Raw genomic sequence first — 20,828 nt, forward strand, 5'->3', positions numbered from 1 at the left:
ACAACTAATATAAAATTATTCTTCACAATTATGTTAGGTAAGGTGAAAAGTGTCATACCTTTAGGGCAAAAAGAAAAAAAACAACAACATTCCTACTTAAAGGACAGAATTACCAAGAATTGGGTGGAGTTAAGACGTGATTTATGGGGGCAAAAAGAACACATTCTGTCAAAATAAGCATGGTACCAGAAGTTTTCACTGTGGGCTACCGGACTCAATTGTTTGGAAGAAGAGATAGCCAAGCTTTTGCATTCCCAAATCACTGGCAATAAAAGGAATTGTTCTAAATTGTAAGTTCTGAGAAACCTAGTTCCCATCCTTTGCAATTTAAGTTGAAAAGAACTCTTAAATATGAAGTAAAAGGAGGACTTTACAGACAGGTCAAACAAAGAGCCTGATAATCAGGATAAATTCTAGAAACAAGGTAGAACTACTTAAAATTTGGTCTCCTAATTTAAGTTGACATAAGAACCAAGAATCACAGTTAAATTAACACTGGATATGCTCTATCATTATGAAGCAGCTTTTCTGAAAGCTTCAGCTTTATTATCCCTGATTAATATGATTACTGTTCTTATATTATTAAATGGTTGACAAATGTGTAAAAATTAAAACAGATTATTCTGTCTTGAAAATTCTGTACCACATTGACCTTAACCTTGTTTGTAACAGTAATAATTGGTAGATTCTTATCCATAATGTCTGTACTATAAGTATATAGTATTTTTTAAATTGTTGGAGGTCATGAAAAAAACCAGACCCCATCCCCAGGAAAAAATGCACATAAATAAAATTTTGCATAGAATTTAAGATCCCATATTTTAAAAAACAAAAATAAAATACTGACTTGTAAGAGAAATCTGGAAAACAAATTAAAATCTTACCGAAGAAAATAAGATCCTGCTCTAAGCCATCCTGCCTCATCTCACACTTTTCAAAAAAATCTTCAGAATATTCACAAACCCCATCAAAAGCTATTTTCTTTAAAAACACCAATACTTTGGCAGCCTTCAGGCTGAATGAAAATCCCTAATGTTGCCAGGAGGATGAGCTCAGGTAAAAAGGTCATAGTCTGTAAATTATTGAAGGATCTGTCCTATAAAAGAAGCCCTCTCCTACTCAAAGCTTTTGGAGACCACTGCCAGGGTGATCATGAGAACCTAGTGTTTCTCTGTGACAATCTGCCGTTGTCAGTTTGAATCTGATTTACAAATAATGCTCATCCTGCACATCTACAGACCCTAGCCAAATGTGGTACAACCTGGAAAACTAATTGAAAAAAGGCAGTGTTAGGAAAAATTCAATTTCCTTTGCACTCTGGATTCAGGTTGTTTCTTCATATTTGGTAGGTCTGTTCGTGTGTGTACATGTATGTGTGTGTACACACACATTTGTGTTATATCCAGTTTGTGGCTACAGAGAAGTTTTAAAATCCACAAGTGTCCTTCTGTCAAGGTTAAATTAGAAACTGCTCGTTTTCCAGTTGTTTCCTGTGTTGAAATAAAATGTTATCAGCTTCCCAGACTTCCTGGCACCATGTCCTTCACTTGCTTTAGTGGGGCTTCTTAGCAACATTTGAGCACCCCAATCTAAAGATCCCTAAGTGTGTGTGTGTGTGTGTGTCTGTATATTTTAAAGCATTCATTTTTCTTAAGAAAGAGACCCTAAAACTTGTTAACTTTGGCACATCTCCAGTACAAACCAGGTAATATAGTGTGGTTTTGTTAGATGATTTCTCTTTAAAGCAAGATACTTAATTGATTATTTCAGGTGTGACTGTCAGGAGCAAAGTTTGACTTCCTCGACGAACCACGATGAAAAGGGAATCATTGTCCTTAACAGCTTCAGTAACATCAGTTGTGGTGGTAACAGGTTGCCCATTTATGCTGACAATTACATCGTGGTCTCTCAACCCAGAGCTGGGAGAGGGAGAAAAAAAGGACCATGAAACTAAGTTTTACTTGTCCCCGTTTAGAATTTAATGTCTGTCTTTTATGGCACTATCTTGCTGTCATTTTTTTAATGATTTTATTTACTTATTATTTATTTCTTTTTCCCCATACAATTGTACTCTGATCGGTTCGGTTTTGACAGCCCACTTACTTGCCCCATCTCCACCCACAACATGATAGCTCTGCTTCCAGTTAAGTCAAAAACCAGTCAGGCTGTCAAGTCTAAATATTCAAGGTTCTGGTTCTAGGCTCCTTTTCCCCAAAGTTGTGATTATATTCTGTCTCCAATATATTTGCTTCACACAGAATATATATTCTAGAAACAAAAAAAACACCTCCAAACATGAAACACTTCAAAAAAATATATAGCCAGGCTGATGATTTCTCTTAAAGTCAGTAATGGGCAGGAAGAGGGACATCAGATTAAATGACTCCAAGTGACTTCAAGAAAGCAGTAGTCCCACATTTCAATGTTCATCCAAATCACCTGGCGATCTTGATTAAAATGCAGATTCTGATTTAGTGGCAGGGCCTGTCATTCTACATATTTTTCTTTTTTCTTTTTTTTTTTTTAAAGACTCATTTATTTATTTGACAAACAGTAAGTGAGCTGGGGGAGAGGCTGAGGCAAAGAGAGAGCAGCAGACTGCACACTACGCACAGACCCCGACTCTGGGCCAGATCTCACAACCCAAGATTATGACCTGAATCTAAGTCAACTGTCGGAGGCTCAACCAACAGAGTCACCCAGGTGCCCTTCTGCATTTCTAAAAGAGCCCCAGGTGATGCCGTGCTGCTGATCTACAGACCACATTTGAGTAGCAAGGACCAGGATACCTGAAAGAAATAGCTTTAGCCTTGAACCAAAAGATAAAAATAAAGGGCTGGGGGGAGGGCAGGAAGCAAGAATATCTAGGAAGGCCTATGATGAGCCAAATTTAGTAACACAAGACCTAACATTTCGCTATTAACAATTAGTACCCCGTAGTTTCTTTCCCCTACTGAAAAGAGTTGTCATAATATCAAAAGATAATTGAGCTTTGAGAAACAAAAGTAGTGAGAATATGCTCAAGTGTAAGAGAGGGACCCAAGAGAATAATTGTAGGACAAACCGCCTCTTTCCTCAGTAGTTAGTATAAATGTTTAAAAACAAGAGTAAAATCAGCTGGAGCACTTCTTTGATGAGCTGTTTGAGCATCTACTTTATTAACATTCACTCATTCAGTGCTGGCCTCTAGTTCAAAAGAAAAAAGTACCTAAAACACGTTCTTAAGCCTTTAGCCCTCTGAATTTTTCCTATTCTTTTTTTTTTCTTTAAAGATTTTTATTTATTTATTTTGAGAGAGAGAGAGACAAAGTGAGAGAGAGCATGAGAGGGGAGGTCAGAGGGTGAAGCAGGGAGCTGGGAGCCTGATGTGGGACTTGATCCCAGGACTCTGGGACCATGACCTGAGCCGAAGGCAGTCTCTCAACCAACTGAGCCACCCAGGTGCCACCCCCTTTTTAAAGAAAATTTTTCCTATTCTTAATAAATAAGATATCAAGAGTAGATTTGGGAATTCCTAGCAAAACTGATTTAAAACTTTCGCTATTAACTCATCATGAATTCCTGAGCTACAAAAAACCCATCCCCTTCCCAAAAAAAAACCACAAGTACACAAGTCTAAATCAGCACTGTCCAACAGAAGTGTAAGGAAGGCCACATATGTAATTTTAAATTTTCTGGTAGCCACACTTTTTAAAACGATCTTTATTTTTGAAAATCTCTCTAAAAACAGATGAGGCTCATTTTAATAATATACCTATTTAAGTCAATATGTGTATTATTTTAATATGTAACTTTTTAAATTATTTTTTTATAAAGATTTTATTTATTTATTTGAGAGAGAGACAGTGAGAGAGAACATGAGAGGCGAGAAGGTCAGAGGGAGAAGCAGACTCCCCATGGAGCTGGGAACCCGATGCGGGACTCGATCCCGGGACTCCAGGACCGTGACCTGAGCCGAAGGCAGTTGCTCAACCAACTGAGCCACCCAGGCGCCCCTAACTTTTTAAATTATTAATAGGTATTTTAGACCGTTTCATTTAAGTTTTTGAAACCCACTAGAAACAACACACATCTATTGTGCTGCTATACAACATCTTAAACAATGCAGTTGATTAAAGTTACAGGCAGTCCTTCCAAAACAAAAGGCATGTCTCATGGAAAAACTTTTATATAGCTTGCCTCTGTTTTGTTTTTTGTTTTTTTACTTAAATAAATTAAAATTAAATAAGATTCTGTTCTTCAGCCACACCAGCCACATCTCAGTGTTCAATACCCATATGTGGCTAGGGTCACTGTACTGACTTGTGCACATCTCGATCTGACACACATTTACCATGGCATGCTGGGTGATGGGTCAAGGCCTGAGCTCTTACCTTTCAGCAGCTGTTCCTTGAATCACCTCATACACAAAAACCCCAGAACTCACATCAGGGAAATCTGGATCTTGCCTTTTCATCTCTTGAAGAAGGCTAAGAAAAGTGAAAAAGTTTCCCCAGAAGGTTAAGAAACACAATGAATTCATCATCTGAGCCCTGGTCAAAGCCTCCAACTCAATAGGTACTCTTGTGTGTTCCACTGAAAGCTTCAGGCAGCCACTGAGGATTCCATCAGGCCAGTTGCAATTATTCTTCCCTGGGGTTGGGCCGGTTCTCTACCAAAGACCTGAGCCACTGGACATTATAAGCTCCATATAGCCACAGTGAAAGAAGCTAGTGAAATGTACCGTAAATGATTCAGGCAGAGGCAGATACCTACCCCATGATAACGGGGCCCTACACTCACAAGAGTAGCCAGCTGGAGCCCACATGCTTTAGATTCCCTGTTAAGACCATCCAGCTCTGCCTTTTGCTTCTGAAAAACAGCCCAGACATACTGAAACCCCTGCTTACTTCATAGTGAGAGGCAGCATTCGCAGACCGAGATACTTCTTCTGTGAAAGAGCCTTTCCTGGAAAGGAAAGTTACAGGGTGTTACTAACAACAAAACTTCTTTCCATCTGACAGAACTTAAAAGACAGCGAGTCACAGAACATCCTTACTATTATTATAACTGCGCTTTCGGGCTGTCAGCCATGAAAATGTGCTTCAGAGAACCTTTGTCGCTAGCACGGACACTCCTCCCATCCACCTCCCATCTCCAACCCATGGGTTTCCCTTCCACCATAATCCATGTATTTCTGGGTACAACACATGCCCGCTTTCGTGCCCAGTTCCCCCCTATTGCCACCCAAACCATCGTGATAAGAGCTCGGTACCAGGGACTCAGTATTCTACACAATCCTAATGGCGGCCTCTAGAACAGATGGAAGGCTCCTGAGAAACACAAGAGGGGAATAAAAAGTCATAACTCCCCTCACCTTTCAACTGGCGCTCATGGAATTCTGCCAAGAACTGTCGAATTCGATCTGAGGGAATCGCAAAGGAGATTCCTGCAGTCACCTTCAATGTATTTATGCCAATCACGTCACCATCCTGGCAAGGGAGGAGTCATCATTCAGTCGCCAAGTCATGCAAACCCACCAGGACAAAACCAGGACCGGCAGAGGAGGGAGAGAAGCTAGTCTCTGAGGCTCAGAGCACAAGAGGGGCTAGAGGAAAGAGGACTTCCTCAGAAAGCAGTGGATGTTACCCTTATAGGAACCTACCCATGTGCAGATCCCTGCTGAGGATATTTTTTCTTTTAAAGATTTTATTTATTTAACAGAGGGAGAGATCACAAGTAGTCAGAGAAGCAGGCAGAGAGGAGGAAGCAGGCTCCCCGCTGAACAGAGAGCCCGATGTGGGGCTTGATTCCAGGACCCTGAGATCATGACCTGAGCTGAAGGCAGAGGCTTAATTAACCCACTGAGCCACCCAGGCGCCCCCTTGCTGAGGATATTTTTTAAAACCTGAGTTCATTTTTTCCTTCATCAAATGATTTTAAAAGTGAGCCAGTTTGTATTTTGACACAGATAAGAGGACAAGGAGTACTTGCCTTTTCTCCTCAAATGAAACTAAAAATAAACATGGAAAAGGCAAAAAGCTGTTGGATTTTCAGCAACACTTCAATGGAACTCTTCAGAGTTAGCTAATTGACCTCGGAGAACAAAGCTCACAAGGCCAAAGCTATGAAGTGGGAAACCCTTTCCTCTTCATGCACTCATCACCCTTTAGCCTCTGTTGGGTAATGGGAAGGATAAAAAATGAGACTTCTGATCGTATTAAAACACATACCATAATTCAGTAGGTCTGGTGTGTGGTCGACAATTTGCATGTCAGCCCTGCTCTACTAAACTCATTGTCTTTTTTTTCTTAAGGATTTTTTTTTTTTTTTTTGAGAAAGAGTAAGAGAGAGAGTGTGAGCACACACAGAAGGAAAGGGAGAAGCAGCCTCCCCACCCAGCAGGGAGCCTGACGCTGGGCTCAATCTCAGAACCCTGGAATCATGACCTGAGCCAAAGAGAGATGCTTTACCGACTGAGCCACCCAGGTGCCCCAGTAAACTCACTATTAGAGAAAGCAGGCACAAGAAAACTATATGAGTAGCATTACTATGAGTAAAAGAGCGCTCAGTAATTTCACTTAGTTCAACCTCCAAAAAGCAAGTATAATGTGTAAAGAACGGAAAACAATCAGCTCAAAGGGACTCAGCATGATCACAGACTACCTGTCAAACAGCACTGCACTTTATGTTTTCACAGGTATTTAAGCAACTAGAAACTCTCGCCTTTCCTAGAGATGATGAGCAACATCTGAGAATTAAATACATGACAGGGATGGATTCTCCCTGTGGCTTTTCTCTGTCAGGACTAAAACCCCAAAAAGACCACGTCATGTAGTTATTAGCACGTTGGGATGCGGGACAGTTCTTCCCATACAGGAGCCTGCAGTCTTCAAGGATAGACATTACGTAGCACAGTGGGTCATCTGACTTACATGTTAATTTAGTGCCCCGAGCTTTTGTTAACTTGGCGATGAAAACAGCATGGCAAAGAGATGTCAGTAAGCAAAAGTAAATGATGATGGGTAAATGATGATAACCCCGCCACAGATCTTAGATCTTCGCTAACTATTTACCTAAGATGCAATCATAGAAAAAGCATCTCACCAAGATCTCTACACAAAAGTGACATCCTATTCTGCATCGTCAGTCTTGGAAAGTTGGGAAGAGACATGAGACAGCCAGGAAAGTGGCCACTTACCAAGTTCACTAGAGGGCCCCCAGAATTGCCGTGCTGAAGACAGAATTTGAAAAAATCATCAGTGCTTTTCTCCTTGTCATTTATACATGGTTCCTAAAGAGGTTTACCCAAAGCAGCCAGCTCTGGTGAGCCCCTGTTCCTCATAGACACACAAAGCCTCACCCTTGTCATCACCAACACTGAAGTCAGTGCGGGTAACAGACAAGACCCAAAGAATCACCACCTTCTACAGCAGAGGTGACCTCAATAACAGACCCAAAGAGACTGCTCAATATCATGGATGCCGAAGGTCACATCAAATGGGCTTAACTCTAACAATATGGCATTCCATCTCTCCAGTGAGTGTCTAACTGAACTCTGGACAGCCCCAACAGGCCAAAGGGAAAAGAGGGCCTTCTGACATGTTCTCACTGTCCTGCCAGTACATTATGGGTTGAGGATGGCCCTCCCGAGTAACTTACGTTAATTATGGCATCCGTCTGGATATAGTCCATGTCTGAATTCTTCAGCCCCAGCTCTCTGCTCCCTCGCTGTGTAGAGCTGACAATTCCTGCTGTCACTGTGTTCTGCAGAGAAAATGGGCTGCCCAAGGCTACCACGAACTCTCCAGCCCGCAGGTCAGAGGACCTGCCCAGCAGCAACACAGGAAGGTCAGTCTGCACACAGCCAGGAGGGGTGGGAGGGACAGAGAGATGAACAAATCAAGAATATAATCAACCAGTTTATTTGTGTAGAACACACATATGACAAGGTCTCGGTCATTTGGACACTTACAAGACAAGAATCCCCCACCCTCTCACATGGGTTCTGTAAGTGCCTGATGCTTCTTCCTCAAATTCCAGCAACAGTGACCTCTCACTTGGTAAGATGATAAGGATCATCTCTAAAATCTAAAATTATTGTTCTGTAGAAATTACTGTAACTAAAGGGCCAGTGAAGTCACTGATGAACATACACTGGCATTAGCAACGCAGCACTATACCAGCTCAAAATTTTAACTTTTTAAAGATTATTTATTATTTGAGAGAGAGAGAGAGAAAGAGAATGACAGAGAGAAGGCAAGCACAAGTGGGGGAGGTGCAGAGTCCCCACTAAGCAGGGAGCCCAATGTGGGGCTCAACCCCAGGACCATGAGAAAATGATCTGAGCCAAAGCCAGACACTTAAAGACTGAGCCACCAGGCACCCCCCCAACTCAAAATTTTAGAGTCAAAATTAAACCACAAACAGAAAGGAGATCACCCAGAGCTGTGCTTCTCAAATTTTAATGTGTACACGAATCACCTGGAGATCTTACAAAAATGCAGATTCTGACTCAATAGGCCCAGGTGGGATCTGAGATTCCGCATTAAAAAAAAAAAAATTCTCAGGGGCGCCTGGGTGGCTCAGTGGGTTAAGCCGCTGCCTTCGGCTCAGGTCATGATCTCAGAGTCTTGGGATCGAGTCCCGCATCGGGCTCTCTGCTCAGCGGAGAGCCTGCTTCCCTCTCTCTCTCTCTCTGCCTGCCTCTCCATCTACTTGTGATTTCTCTCTGTCAAATAAATAAATAAAATCTTTAAAAAAAAAATTCTCAGATAATGTCTGATGCTGCTGATGTGCAGACGAGACTTTGTGTAGCAAGGACCTCAGAGTATTCCTCAGCAGCTCTGAATCCATTGCCATCATTGCTAGTATTCTAAGGCAAGCAGAGAAATAAGTTTCCCAGAAGCATCTGTTGAAGGAGGAGACTGGATAGTTAATAGAAGTTGTTAGGGATATACAGATGGGCATAGCAGAAAACAAAAGAGTGAAAAACAGGGGGGAAAGGAAACTAGAAAATAGCATATACCAGGTAGAAAAGATGTGGCATGGGAACGGGGATGGAGCAGAAAATATCAGCAAACTGATGGAAATCCCCAGATGTACAGACTGACTTGGTCCTGCATACTCACATTTGGCTCGATCTTAATCAGTGCAAGATCCAGTTTATGGTCAATGTCTTTGACAGTGGCTTCATATTGGACCCCACTCTGGAGCTCCACCTGGATCCGATGCTGGTTGGTGAGGACGTGGGCATTAGTAACAATGAGACCATCCTCAGACACTATGAACCCAGAGCCACTGGACGCAGGAATATCCTTGTTGCTAAGAGGTGACCTGTCCCAGCAAAACCACAGCATAAGCAGAGGGCAGGAAAATCTCGGGATCCATCCCAGTCTGGGAACACGGAACCTCTCATTTATCAAATACAGCTCCACCACAGTTTTCTCAGACATTTTACTATCCCCTGTCTGTGTTTTCGTTCTCTCCATGTCTAACTGGTCTGTGCAGGTTCAGCGCCCTAGCCATCTCTTAGGAACCACGACTGAGAGCTGAGCACAGCTCTCCTTTTCCAGGGGCGACCCCCTCCCCTCCTTCTTCAGCGCTGGTCAGAGAAGCAACTCTCTGCTTCAGAGGCCTCACCTAACCATACCACTGCAGACGTGGCCCTGGTGCCACATTATTGAGGACCCAGGCGGGAAGGGAGTCAAAGAAGCCTGGTTCCAGCTTGGGTTCCACCACTAACTGGCCTTGTAACGTAGGATTCCCTTCCAGGCAAACGAGGAACCTGAGCAAGGTCACCATCAGGATGCCTTCTGGCTCTGACATCGGACCTTCCGTTTTGTCCATGCGGGACGAGGAGGAGAGAAACCCCAGACACCTAATTGCAGAGGAGTAGCCCCGATTTGGAAGTCACAATCCCTATGCTTCCGCTCTTTGGCTAAACCACCCTGAACAGAGTATACAACCTGCTCGAGCCGCGATTTCCTCACAGCGGGTTTTATGACTAAACGATGCCTAGGAAGGGATCCGGAGCAGGTGAGCTCTCAGAAACAGCCCGCTGGGGTAGCTGGCGGCCTCGTCCTGCCTCCTTTACCTGCGGAACAGCTGCAGGTGAACCACAGACGGCGCCACCTTCTCCACCACCTCCGCGATGAAGTTGTACTTGCTCCGGAGCCCGCCCGCACTCCTGGTCCCTGCGAAGAAATGCTCCATTCTTGGGGGCGGTGGGCGCCCCGCTGCTCGGCCGGACCAGGCGTCATATCCCAAATCCCCCGGGCTCTCGCCTCCTCCTCTCTCCTGTCCCTCCCTCTCCTGGGTGTATTCGCCGCCACCCCGCAAGGAGACGCCTTGAGGGAACCAGACCTGTCATCCCGGATGGAAAGAAAAAGAGAGAAAAGAAGAAAGGGAAGACGCCATTCAACAGGCGTGGGGAGGCAGGCGGGGAGGAGCCGCACGGGAACTGGTAAGGAGACACGTCGGACGGAAAGAAAACTGGGAACGGGGAGTTGAATCGGGAGGCAAAGGCGGGAAGCCCGCGGCGAACCGCGCGACCGCGGCGAGCGGCTTCGGGGACTTGCGAGCTGTCCGAGCGCGCGGGCTCCGCGCTCACCTCGACCCGCGCAGTCGCCCTTCAGCACCGGCAGGGCGGGGAGCGCGCCTCGGAGGCGCGCGGCGCGGTTGTCGGCGCGCAGCGCGCACAGGCTGGGGTAGGTGCGCCCGTCGCTGCCGCACACCGCCGCCCCCGCCTCCGGGCAGCCGCACGTGCCGACCCAGGCGCCGCGGAGGCGCCGGGCGCTGAGCGGCGCGCGACACTGCAGCCCCGGGGCGCACGGCCGGCCCAGCGCCCCGCCACAGGCCTCGCCTTCGGCCGCCGCGCAGACGCGGCAGCAGCGGCAGCGATCGAGCACCGGCGTCGACCCCGCCGAGCAGATGGGCAGCGGGGGACAGCGCGTGGGCTCGCAGACCCTGGGACAGGGCAGCAAGGCCCTGGACGTCCTAGCCTCGACTCTGGGCACGGGCAGCGGGGGCAGCAGCAGCCACAGCAGGAGGAGTCGTCCCGGCACAGCTGGTCGCAGCAGCGGTCTAGTCATCTTGCCTCTTCCTTCTTCACTCTCCAGTTTACTTTGGACCGGCAACTGCTCTAAAATGAGCAACACTTTCACCCGGCTAGGTGCCGCCTCCGTCACCCCCGAACTTTAAGGGGCAGAGCCTGGCAGACCTCTCCATATACACACACACCCTCATCCCCTAGCACATGTGCCCGCCCACGCCCCAGGGCCAGGTCCACCCCACGCAATGAAGAGAGGTCCCCAGCCCTACCCTGTGCAGGGATCTACCTCGGGAAGTCCAGAAAACCAATAATGGGGCAGACTGACAGGAGAGATCACCCACCCACGGACAGAAGGTCAGCGTTAGGAAAACACACACCATATTTCAGTATTTCACATGGTTTTATTACAAAACAAGCAACAAAACAGTTTTAGAAAATTATTTTTTGCTACATACCAATTAGGAGATCACATAAAATGAGAAGCGTAACAGTTTCCATGCACTCAGCTCAGTGCTTACAGTGAGTGCATTTCACAGCTGAAACATACTGGTTCAAAACACAAAATCATGCCACACGTTCATAAGCAGTGGGGGGAGAGGTCAAACAATATATATATATTTTTTTAAAGATTTTTATTTATTTATTTGACAGAGATCACAGGTAGACAGAGAGGCAGGCAGAGAGAAAGGAGGAAGCAGGCTCCGGGCTGAGCAGAGAGCCCGATGTGGGACTCGATCCCAGGACCCTGAGATCATGACGGGAGCCGAAGGCAGAGGTTTTAACCCACTGAGCCACCCAGGTGCCCCCAAACAATATATTTTTGCTAATATTAGCTTTATTCAAATTCTATTTAGTACAAGTGACTGTAACTGACTGCCGCACGCAATAACATAGAGAAAAAAAAAAGTAAGAAAAAAGTGATGGTGGTAGAAAAGATTTGCTAAACTGTCCATTTTTGACATGTTCAAAGTTTATAAACATAAACAAAGCTCATTTGGGAAACTCAATTTCCAAAACGGTGTTATTGGTCAACAATAAAAACAAACATCAAATCCCACGCTCAACTCTACTTAGGTCCTTTTAGCCCATATCAGAGCACAGTTATTATATTCAGCAAGGAAAATAAACCTTTTGCTTGAAGTGAACTATAAAGCTGGAACTTCGCTCTGCTCTTTCTCACGTGGGTGAGCTCAGCATTCTACTCAAAAATAAACGTATAACTTCCGATATTTTGACCTGAGACTACTCTACACCTTAGTAGGTTTATGATGTCTCCCAGGATGCAAAAGGTCCAACAATGTTTACGAACCACCAAGGGATCTTGAGTAAGCAAATCCTTAAGCTCTCAAGAATAGGGGATGGTAAAGAGTTCAATTATTAGGAAGATCATCTGTAATACTGTTACATAAACTGAGTCAAGACCATTTCGAAAGTCTTAGGAAAACAGCACAACTCAGAGAAGGTTTTTACTCCACAAAGAAAATGCAGTACCTTTTTGGTTCTTTTTTTTTTCCCCCAAACTCAGATTTATTCCAAAGCCTATACATTTAACTACTAACGTATACTGCTTCCCTGCCCTATTTTTTCCATCTGGTTCCATACACAGTTAAAGCCAAATGCTTTGACTATATATGAACTATCTTTGGCTCACATGTGCAGTGACATTAAAAAGTTGTGATGTGAAATTGGCCAGAAGGTAAGAAATATGGACACAAAATTCTGAAATAAGGTTTGGGAATGACAATCCTTACAGACTTCACTGAAGATAGTTCTATTTATCTGGTATTGGAACGACATTAACAATGTTTCCATTTGGTATTCCCAAGTATTTGCCAACTAGAGTCCTTGTTTCCCCATCTTTCATAATAATAATATAATCTAGATTTACACGTATGTTTGACACATCCTAAATAGACCCTACTGAACTAAGAAACATTATCAGCTTACTATAATGGCCAATTAATTTAGCAGTAGTATTCTAGCAGAGAGTTTATTTAACAAAAGAGAAATGGGTACATTTTCACAGCTTAAACACCAAAAGATGACAGCTTACATGAGTTAGGGAATGTTTTAAGGGATCTCAAAAGTTCCTAACTTATTTTTGTTAGTGCAATATTTTGTACTTTCTCTGATCTATCTAGCCAAAGAATTTTCTTGAGGAAAATCTGAAGACAAAACGAGAGACAAAGAGCTTTAAGAATCTGAAATGCCTACTTATCAGGCTACTTAAAGCTGTAACCTTGGTCACCCATAAATAACTAACTCTCAAGCCACAAATTTCTGACAAAAGTCTACAAGAGTCTGCAAAAAAGAGGACAGAGAGAGAGAGAGAGAGAGAGAGAGAGAAATCCAGTACTACGTGTCTTTTCTACCAGAACCGCTAGGCCAAAGAATTTAAGTGAAAAAACAGCTTCAATGCAGTGTAGTCCAGAAAAGTTCTCAACATGACATGGACTTCAAGGAAATTACACTGCCGGGAAGGAACAAAGATTTCTCTCACGCCCCTAAAGATTTCTGATGACACGTTTTTGCCTCTGTATTAGATCTAGACATAAGGAAGGAGAAGGGATTGACTTAGGTAAAAATACATCTCTTGGTATCTTCCTCTAGTCATTAATTTTTAATTTAAAGCTAATTAACTGATCTAGCTGATAAAAGGCATAGACAGAAATGAGTTAGTTTTTCCTCTCCCTTTAAGGAATCCTGATAAGTTAACAGTTCAGCACGTAAGTTGGACAAATTCTCCCAGGGACCCTGGAAATAGTATCTTCTTGTCAAATGAAAGAAGGTACACCCAAAAATCTGGGTGGGAAGTGCCATCTATGCTCTACCTGGGAAATCTCTAGTCAGCAACGCAGAGCCTCTAAATCAATGTTACTATGCACAGTTTCTATTTTACTAAAAATATAAATACCGCTCAAGATTATCTTTGTATCTCTTCATTGTTAAGTACATGGAACCTTATTTAGGGTTACAAGGTTTGATCATGCAAGTCCGCAAAGTTTCATTCAAAGGGCAACAGAAAGAGTAGAAAGAAAGCAAATCCACCAGGGTTTATAATATACAGCACTTAAAATTAGACTACATCAGCCCACTGAAGAGAGTTATGAGGTTAAGGATTCAAGAAATCTGTGCTGAAACAGACCTTTTCTTCTGTCTGGAAAACACAGATCAGAAAAGTTTATCGGGATGACGTTTATTTGGATGTCGGTCTTTTCCCAGGACCTACTCTAAAGCAATTCTAACACTCTAAGATAGAGATCTGATCTCTCACACAAGAGAATTATCCTACACTTATCAACCCTCCGAACTTCCAAATAATGCCCTAGTGATGGAAATGTCTGCTCTATTCTCAATAGTCATGACTTTTAACACCGATAAACCCATCCCCAGGGCCTGACACAGACACTGGGGGGCAGGTCTGTCACTCACGTTGACATTATTTGGGGTCATAGACAAGAATAGAATAATTCCCAGAACTGGCCGATCCACTGAGGTGGAATCTTTGCCCATACCTTCAAACATGATCCCTATTTCTTCCCCTCTGGAGGTCCCCTGGGAGGCTCTACCCTCGTAGACATTCTGAGAGCTACCTGCCGCCCCCACAAGATTTTAACACCTCCCCTCAGAATGTATCCCCAGCAAACCAACTGGTTTAGTTAAAACCTTCCTACCTCACAGTCAGACCTCAGCCAATAAACAGGAATTAGATAAACCAGAGGACTGGCCCAAGATTCTATGCCTGGCCTGGGAAGTAAAGGAAAAAACTACAATTAGGATGAGGAAATACAACTTGGTTGGGGATGAAATTGTACTCCCAACCTCCTCTGACCAGGAAGATCTTAGGGCAAAGTAGAGGCAACCTGCTCTCCACTGAGTGTGCCCACAGGTCTAACCTAGCTTCCAAGTTAAATACACTATATTTGTATTTAAAACAAAACAAAACAAAACAAAACAACCAACAGGCCAGCTGGATGGGCCCCTCCCACCGAGCCTCCACAGGAATATGAGTGCCAAATGCTCTCTGACTGTCCTCCAAAACGTAGGGAAACTGAGTGATGGCCTCCTTCTCTTGAGTCCTCCCCCCTCCCAGGACACCGTGCCCTATCACACATCAGAAGTCCGTATGCTCTCGTCATCAAGGCTGAACAGAAATGGTTTCTCCTTGGGGTGCTGGGGCTCCGACCTGTGCCTTATCCGGGAGCTAGGCAACACCCCAGAAGTACTGCTCTCCCCAAGTCGAGGCGTGAACAGAGAGTCCCCAGGAGTCTCTTCAGCTGGAAGCAGCTTGTCCCCGGCCTGGGGGACAGGGGTCCAGGGTTGCCAGGAGGAAGCCACAGAGGGGGCTTTGCAAAGGGCTTTTTTCTCTTCCACAAGTGGCCGCCCCCTGCACAGGACAGAGTTGGGCCCCCCCGAGAGGCCGGAGCTTCCAGAGCGAGTCAAAGAAATGGATCTAGAAAAGGACATATCCTATAAAAATAAAAGGGAAGGGGAAAAAATGGAAAATAAGACCTTTCCTGACAATGTTTATCCCAAAGCCCCAGGAAGAGCACCCACCCAGAATCACCCCCTCATAGGTCCAGGGCACTTGTCTACAGAAATCAGGTCTGACCAACAGAATTCACTCCAGATGTGTCAAGGTCTGCCTGGCAGGGAGATGGGTAGAACACATCACAGACTCGGTCTCTTTACTCAGTCCTACCTCACCTCTTTCCAACAACCAAAAAAACAAACAATTAAACTTTGTGTAAAAACAAAAATCAGTAGAAAGAGAAAACAAACATGACAGCCCAAGGCTTCAGCTGCCTCACCAAATAAAACCTGCCCCCTCAGAGAGACTCCGTCTCTTAAGTTGACAGTGACCATGTACCAGAAAGGAAGTGACTTACTCTGGGGTGGCACTTGAGGGCCTGGACAGCTGCCCCGATCTCCTTAATCCAACTGTGCATGTCTTCAGGACTGTCCGCCTGCAAAAACACCCACAGCACTTAGGGAGAAATGTTTGGCACTATGATTTTAGCTCGCAAAGTCTGTGATTCAATTCTCAGTTTATGAAATCACACCATTAGAGCTGGAAGGAGCCCAGAGACCATGTCGTCCAGTGGCTGTGACTTGTGAGGACATTTGTTTCCTGAAAACTCGTATCTGACACCCTATAAATAAAACAGCTTAAGCAGAGCTGCTCTGCAGCGAGGCAGAGGCCATCCCTGCTGAAGCCCCTCACCCTGTCTGGAACACAACGGGCTTCTACAGAAAAGAAAAATGAAGCCCAGAAAGCCAAGCTCAACTGTAAGCTCAAGGCTTACAGTTGGTCTAGATTCCAGTTCTCCTGACTCCCAGTCCAAGCACCTTTCTACCACAGCCATCCAAAGAGAATAATCCCTTTTTTCAACTCCAGTCCTGCTAAAGCCAAACCCTCTGCAAATCCTCTAAGATACATATTATCTCCAGGAACAAGGCTTCGCTCAGAGCACAAGCGACCTGGGTCTGTCTGGACTCCATCCAGGTCTGAAGAGTCGGTAGACTCAGAGCACCAAGCTTACCCAACAGGAAGGGCATTGCTGCACCGTTAGAAAGCAAAGCCCCCAGAAATACCTACCGACCCCAGAAGGGGGCAGCAGCAGCACTGTGAAGAGAGGAAGGAAAATGAAATGGCCAAGCAGCAGCAGGTGGAGCCCTCGGGATTCTCGGGGCCTTCCAGCTTTACAGTAGTTGAGTTTAAGGGAGCCTAGCAAACGCTTGCTGTGGCCCTACTCAGTCTTACACGTGGCATCGGGGCCAGGCACAGAGATGAGACCAAGACCAAACCCCTGACCTCCAGAAGTTTCCCTATGGTAATCTCTCTCCGCCCCCTTGGCATTCCCTAACAGTCTTACCCCAAATCACAAGTGTCCACCTGTGTGCCTAAGCAAGGTATATGTAAATGCCACCCTCCTGCCGGCAAAATTCTCCACATAGGCCCCTCACTTTCCCCATCCCCCAGATGATTCTTTCCTGTTGCACCGTGTCAGAATAAAACCATAACTAGTTTTTTTTAAAATCCTCAAAGTGCCGTTCTGTCACGCCCAAACATACCCTCATTAGTTAGGTGTGTGCAGAAGACACTTAGAAAAGAAATGGTTTCAGGGATGCCGGGGTGGCTCAGTTAAGCCTCTGCCTTCCACTGAGGTCATGATCTCAAAGTCCCGGGATCGATCCCCCCATGGGGCTTCCAACTCAGAGGGGAGTCAGCTTGTTCCTCTGCCCCACCCTCACCCCTCACCCCCTACCCCCCACCCCCACCCCCGCCCCCCCACTCTCCCTCTCTCAAATAAATAAATAAATAAATGTAATCTTAAAAAGAAAAGAAACTGTTTCACATGTTGGCATACTGGGTTAAGTGGGTATAAAAACAACCTGAACATTTCTCTCACACGTTAGAGCTGCAACTTCACCTGTATTCTCTCTCCCCGCCCCAACCCCTGGGCTTTTCCCAGTTCTGTCACATCCTGGTGATTGGTTTTCCAAGAAAAAGACAAATCCATCCCTAGTTCAAGAAGATAAACAGGATGAGCTGTCCAAGATTCTTCCAGAAGTTATTTTACTAATCTCAGGGCTAGCCTGTTCCACAAGTAGAACTACTAGGAAAATGCAATGAACCCATTTAGGTAAAGCAGTTTGAACAGAAAGTATTAGTTATTGCTGTTGTTATTATACGAGGGACACAAATGAAGCCTTAAATTCTCACATTATATATAAATTCCGACTATATATATATGTATATGTATATTATATATACATATTAATATATAAAAAATAAATTACAACACTATATACATAATGCATATAAATATAAAATAATATTAATGAATGTTATATTAATGTATAAATGTATATTATATAATATATAAATATATATTATATAAATTTATATAAATAAATTCCAACACTATATACATACATATATAAAATATACATATTCTAACATATACATATGTACATATATAAAAATACATATTCTAACACTATATATATATATATATATATAACTGGCCTCTCCCTGAGATTTTTTTTGTTTCCTCATACTCAAACCACAAGTAATTCCTGCCTAAGAATCAAATTGTCCAGATGAAATAAGATAACCTACTTGGCTACTTTGAGTTGAATTAGATAGAGGTAATTAAATTGTCCACTAGTAGAAAAGCATTTCTCAAAGGTTTTCCTTCTAGGGAGACAGCTGATCTGGTAGGAGGAAATGTCAGAAGACCTGGAGAGATGGAGATGGGAACTGAGGGAAAGACAAATGTCTCCCACACCATACAGGAGCTCCGGCATTTTCATGAAACAGACCACGCGATCCCCACAGTGATAGCTTCCAGGGTATAAAGCTACTTCAACCCCCACCCCACAACCCAAGCACAACACAGCAGCCTCCATGTCAAATGCTGCCTTACAAGCCACAAGCCAACTGTCCGACTATCCTTTGAGACCCCACCAATGCCCTTGTACATCTCTCCAGGGACCCACCACACCACGAGCCTAGCAGTCTTCACCCCAGCCTCCATCTAGCAAGGAGTAAAAGAAACTGAGTGCCACCTGACTTAACACCTGGGGAGTCAGACCCAAGAATCACCAAGAATCAGACCCTCTAAAACACATTTAAATTGTTTCCAACTTCCCTATCATATAGTAATGCTGCTATTCATAACTTTGTGCACAACGGTTTGGGTTTTGTTTTGTTTTGTTTTGTTTTTCATTTTTACCATTCTTCAGCTCCTAGGAAAATTACTAAAGAATATGCATTCTTTTAAGGCTCTTGTTACATCTGGCAAGAGAGACTTCTGGTGAAAAATATAGGTGACACTTGTCACCAATATATTATTTTATTAGGTGCACCCCAGCTAGAATTAAGTATTTTAGGGTGCCTGGGTGGCTCAGTGGGTTAAGCCTCTGCCTTCAGCTCAGGTCATGATCCCAGGGTCCTGGGATCAAGTCCTGCATCAGGCTCTCTGCTCAGCAGGGAGCCTGCTCCCTGCCCCACCCCCGCCCTGTCTTTCTCTCTGCCTACTTATGATCTCTCTCTGCCAAATAAATAAATAAAATCTTTAAAAAAAAAAAAAGAATTAAGTATTCTAAATTTTTAAGTCTTCCCTAATACAATGGGCAAAATAATTAAATCTCTGCCTTAAAAGATTTAGTAATTAAAGATGGAAACTGTTTGCTAAGTATATTTTTTCCCCAGTTCTCTAATCCTGCTTAAGGATATTTCCTGTCAGATAACCGATAAGAGTTAACCCAACCAGGAGGATAGTAACAGTAAGTATTAGTAAGCATTATTTTAATGTTTAACAAATGTCATTTTAAAATATTATCCAGGGGGTGCCTGGGTAGCTCAATTGGTTAACCATCTGCCTCTTGATCTTAGTCTCACGGTTGTGACTTCAAGCCCTACACTGGACTCCACACTGGGCGTGAAGCCTACTTAAAAAATAATAAAATAAAATATCATTCAAATAGAAAAGCAGATAATGTGATAAGAATGAGAAGAAACAGACCATCATTTTATTGAGATCACAATTATAAACTCTATTTGTACTTTTAGAACTGGGATTCACTGAAAACAAACATATGGCATATGTGTATGTCTATCTTTAATGGGAAGCTTGGGCTTAGCTTTCATCAAAAATCCAAAAATATCTTAAAACAACATCACAAGGGTGAACAAAAAAAACCCCAAAAAACAAAAAACAGTGCTGAGTCCACACACCCTATGATGAATTACAAGAAGTCTAAAAGATGCTTAAAATTCAGCAGAACAAAAAGGGAAGTGCCACCCTCATACCTTCATCTCTTCCTGGCATGCTGACGTGTGTGCATTTGTTTCTGGCACTTGGCTGGAAAGAAAAAGTAGGGTTTCTGTCCTTGAGAACAGTTTTTGAGGTGAGATGAAAAAAGGGTATTAAAAGGAATCACAGCAGCCTGCGGTTTATTGTAGTCCAATGAGCTTTTTTACTGAGGACCTACTCTGAACCCAGTACCATAACAGATGCAATGATTTGAAGCAATGAATTCCAGAGGTCGTCAGTGACAGGCCTCCAGTACCTACTGCAGTGGCTTCCGCTGCCACTGTCCAACATTTGTAGGATGCTCCTTCTCCATTCTGTTCTCCACCTCTGCACTACCCCTCCTTCCCTAAAATTCCCTAAAAATCCCTCCCCCTTCCTACCCAATTCTGTCTTTAGGCACAGTGTAGCAACATCCAATTGTCTAGGCTGTGCACTGCATAGTTCTAAGTGTTGTCATTCACCCTATAGTCTAAATTAAAACAGTAAGTGTCCAAAGAGCTCTAGCCGAACACTCTACAATTCACTTTGGAGCCCTCTTATTACTACTCTTAATCCTGACACACACACCCCATTACTACTCTTATACTGACAACTGGGCTTATGGCAAGTTACCCAAACCAAGCTTCACTACATTTTTCATCTGGAATAACTAAATCCTCCAATCTAATACCCCGACCTTCTATGACTGGGAAATGGGGAAATGGTGAACCCTGCATGCCTTGTATTCCAAGGAATGACATCTCATCTTGAACCCTTTTCCAAGACTGAGAACCATCTACGAGCTGATGAGTCTGCTGACTTCCCCAAGCTTAGATACCTGATTACTGCCATATTCTGGTTCTTGGTCACCGTGATCCACCTGACTAACAGCCAGTCCCCTCAAGCTGTTCTCTCTTGGTCATCAATGGCCACACCCTCTACATCTTGGGTTCTGCACTGAGCTTTTATTTTTTACATACCTTTTTCCTATT

General features: G+C 43.9%; 2 protein-coding genes across 4 annotated transcripts in view; both read right to left on the bottom strand.

The window, feature by feature from the left end:
• Positions 1-13: 13 nt before the first annotated feature.
• Positions 14-11,320, bottom strand: HTRA4 (HtrA serine peptidase 4). Its single transcript, XM_045070986.1, has 9 exons — positions 10,592-11,320; positions 10,076-10,175; positions 9,111-9,315; positions 7,642-7,836; positions 7,181-7,213; positions 5,357-5,471; positions 4,890-4,947; positions 4,374-4,469; positions 14-1,919 (listed from the first exon to the last, which is right to left on the bottom strand). The coding sequence occupies exons 1-9, from the start codon at positions 11,070-11,072 to the stop codon at positions 1,754-1,756; spliced, it is 1,449 nt and encodes a 482-aa protein (XP_044926921.1). The 5' UTR covers positions 11,073-11,320; the 3' UTR covers positions 14-1,753.
• Positions 11,321-11,413: 93 nt separating this feature from the next.
• The window catches only part of PLEKHA2 (pleckstrin homology domain containing A2), a 74,186-nt gene continuing 64,771 nt past the window's right edge, over positions 11,414-20,828 (bottom strand). For all 3 annotated transcript variants that reach the window (XM_045070985.1, XM_004758207.3, XM_013059264.2), the window contains exons 11-12: positions 15,922-15,999; positions 11,414-15,502 (exon numbers count right to left, since the gene is read on the bottom strand). In XM_045070985.1, coding sequence (XP_044926920.1) covers positions 15,140-15,502; positions 15,922-15,999 — 441 coding nt within the window. In that variant the 3' untranslated portion in view covers positions 11,414-15,139. The remainder of the gene's footprint in view (positions 15,503-15,921; positions 16,000-20,828) is intronic.

Source organism: Mustela putorius, unplaced genomic scaffold (genome assembly GCF_011764305.1).
Source record: "Mustela putorius furo isolate JIRA1106 unplaced genomic scaffold, ASM1176430v1.1 tig00003976_pilon_pilon_pilon, whole genome shotgun sequence".
Classification (NCBI taxonomy): Eukaryota; Metazoa; Chordata; class Mammalia; order Carnivora; family Mustelidae; genus Mustela; species Mustela putorius.

Excerpts from the sequence above, each read along its gene's own strand:
- HTRA4 (XM_045070986.1), bottom strand. The coding sequence starts at position 11,072 with ATGACTAGACCGCTGCTGCGACCAGCTGTGCCGGGACGACTCCTCCTG. Across the intron at positions 10,176-10,591 it reads GGGCGACTGCGCGGGTCGAG|GGACCAGGAGTGCGGGCGGG; the intron begins GTGAGCGCGGAG and ends ATTTCTTCGCAG. Across the intron at positions 7,214-7,641 it reads AGACGGATGCCATAATTAAC|CACGGCAATTCTGGGGGCCC; the intron begins GTAAGTTACTCG and ends TTCTGTCTTCAG.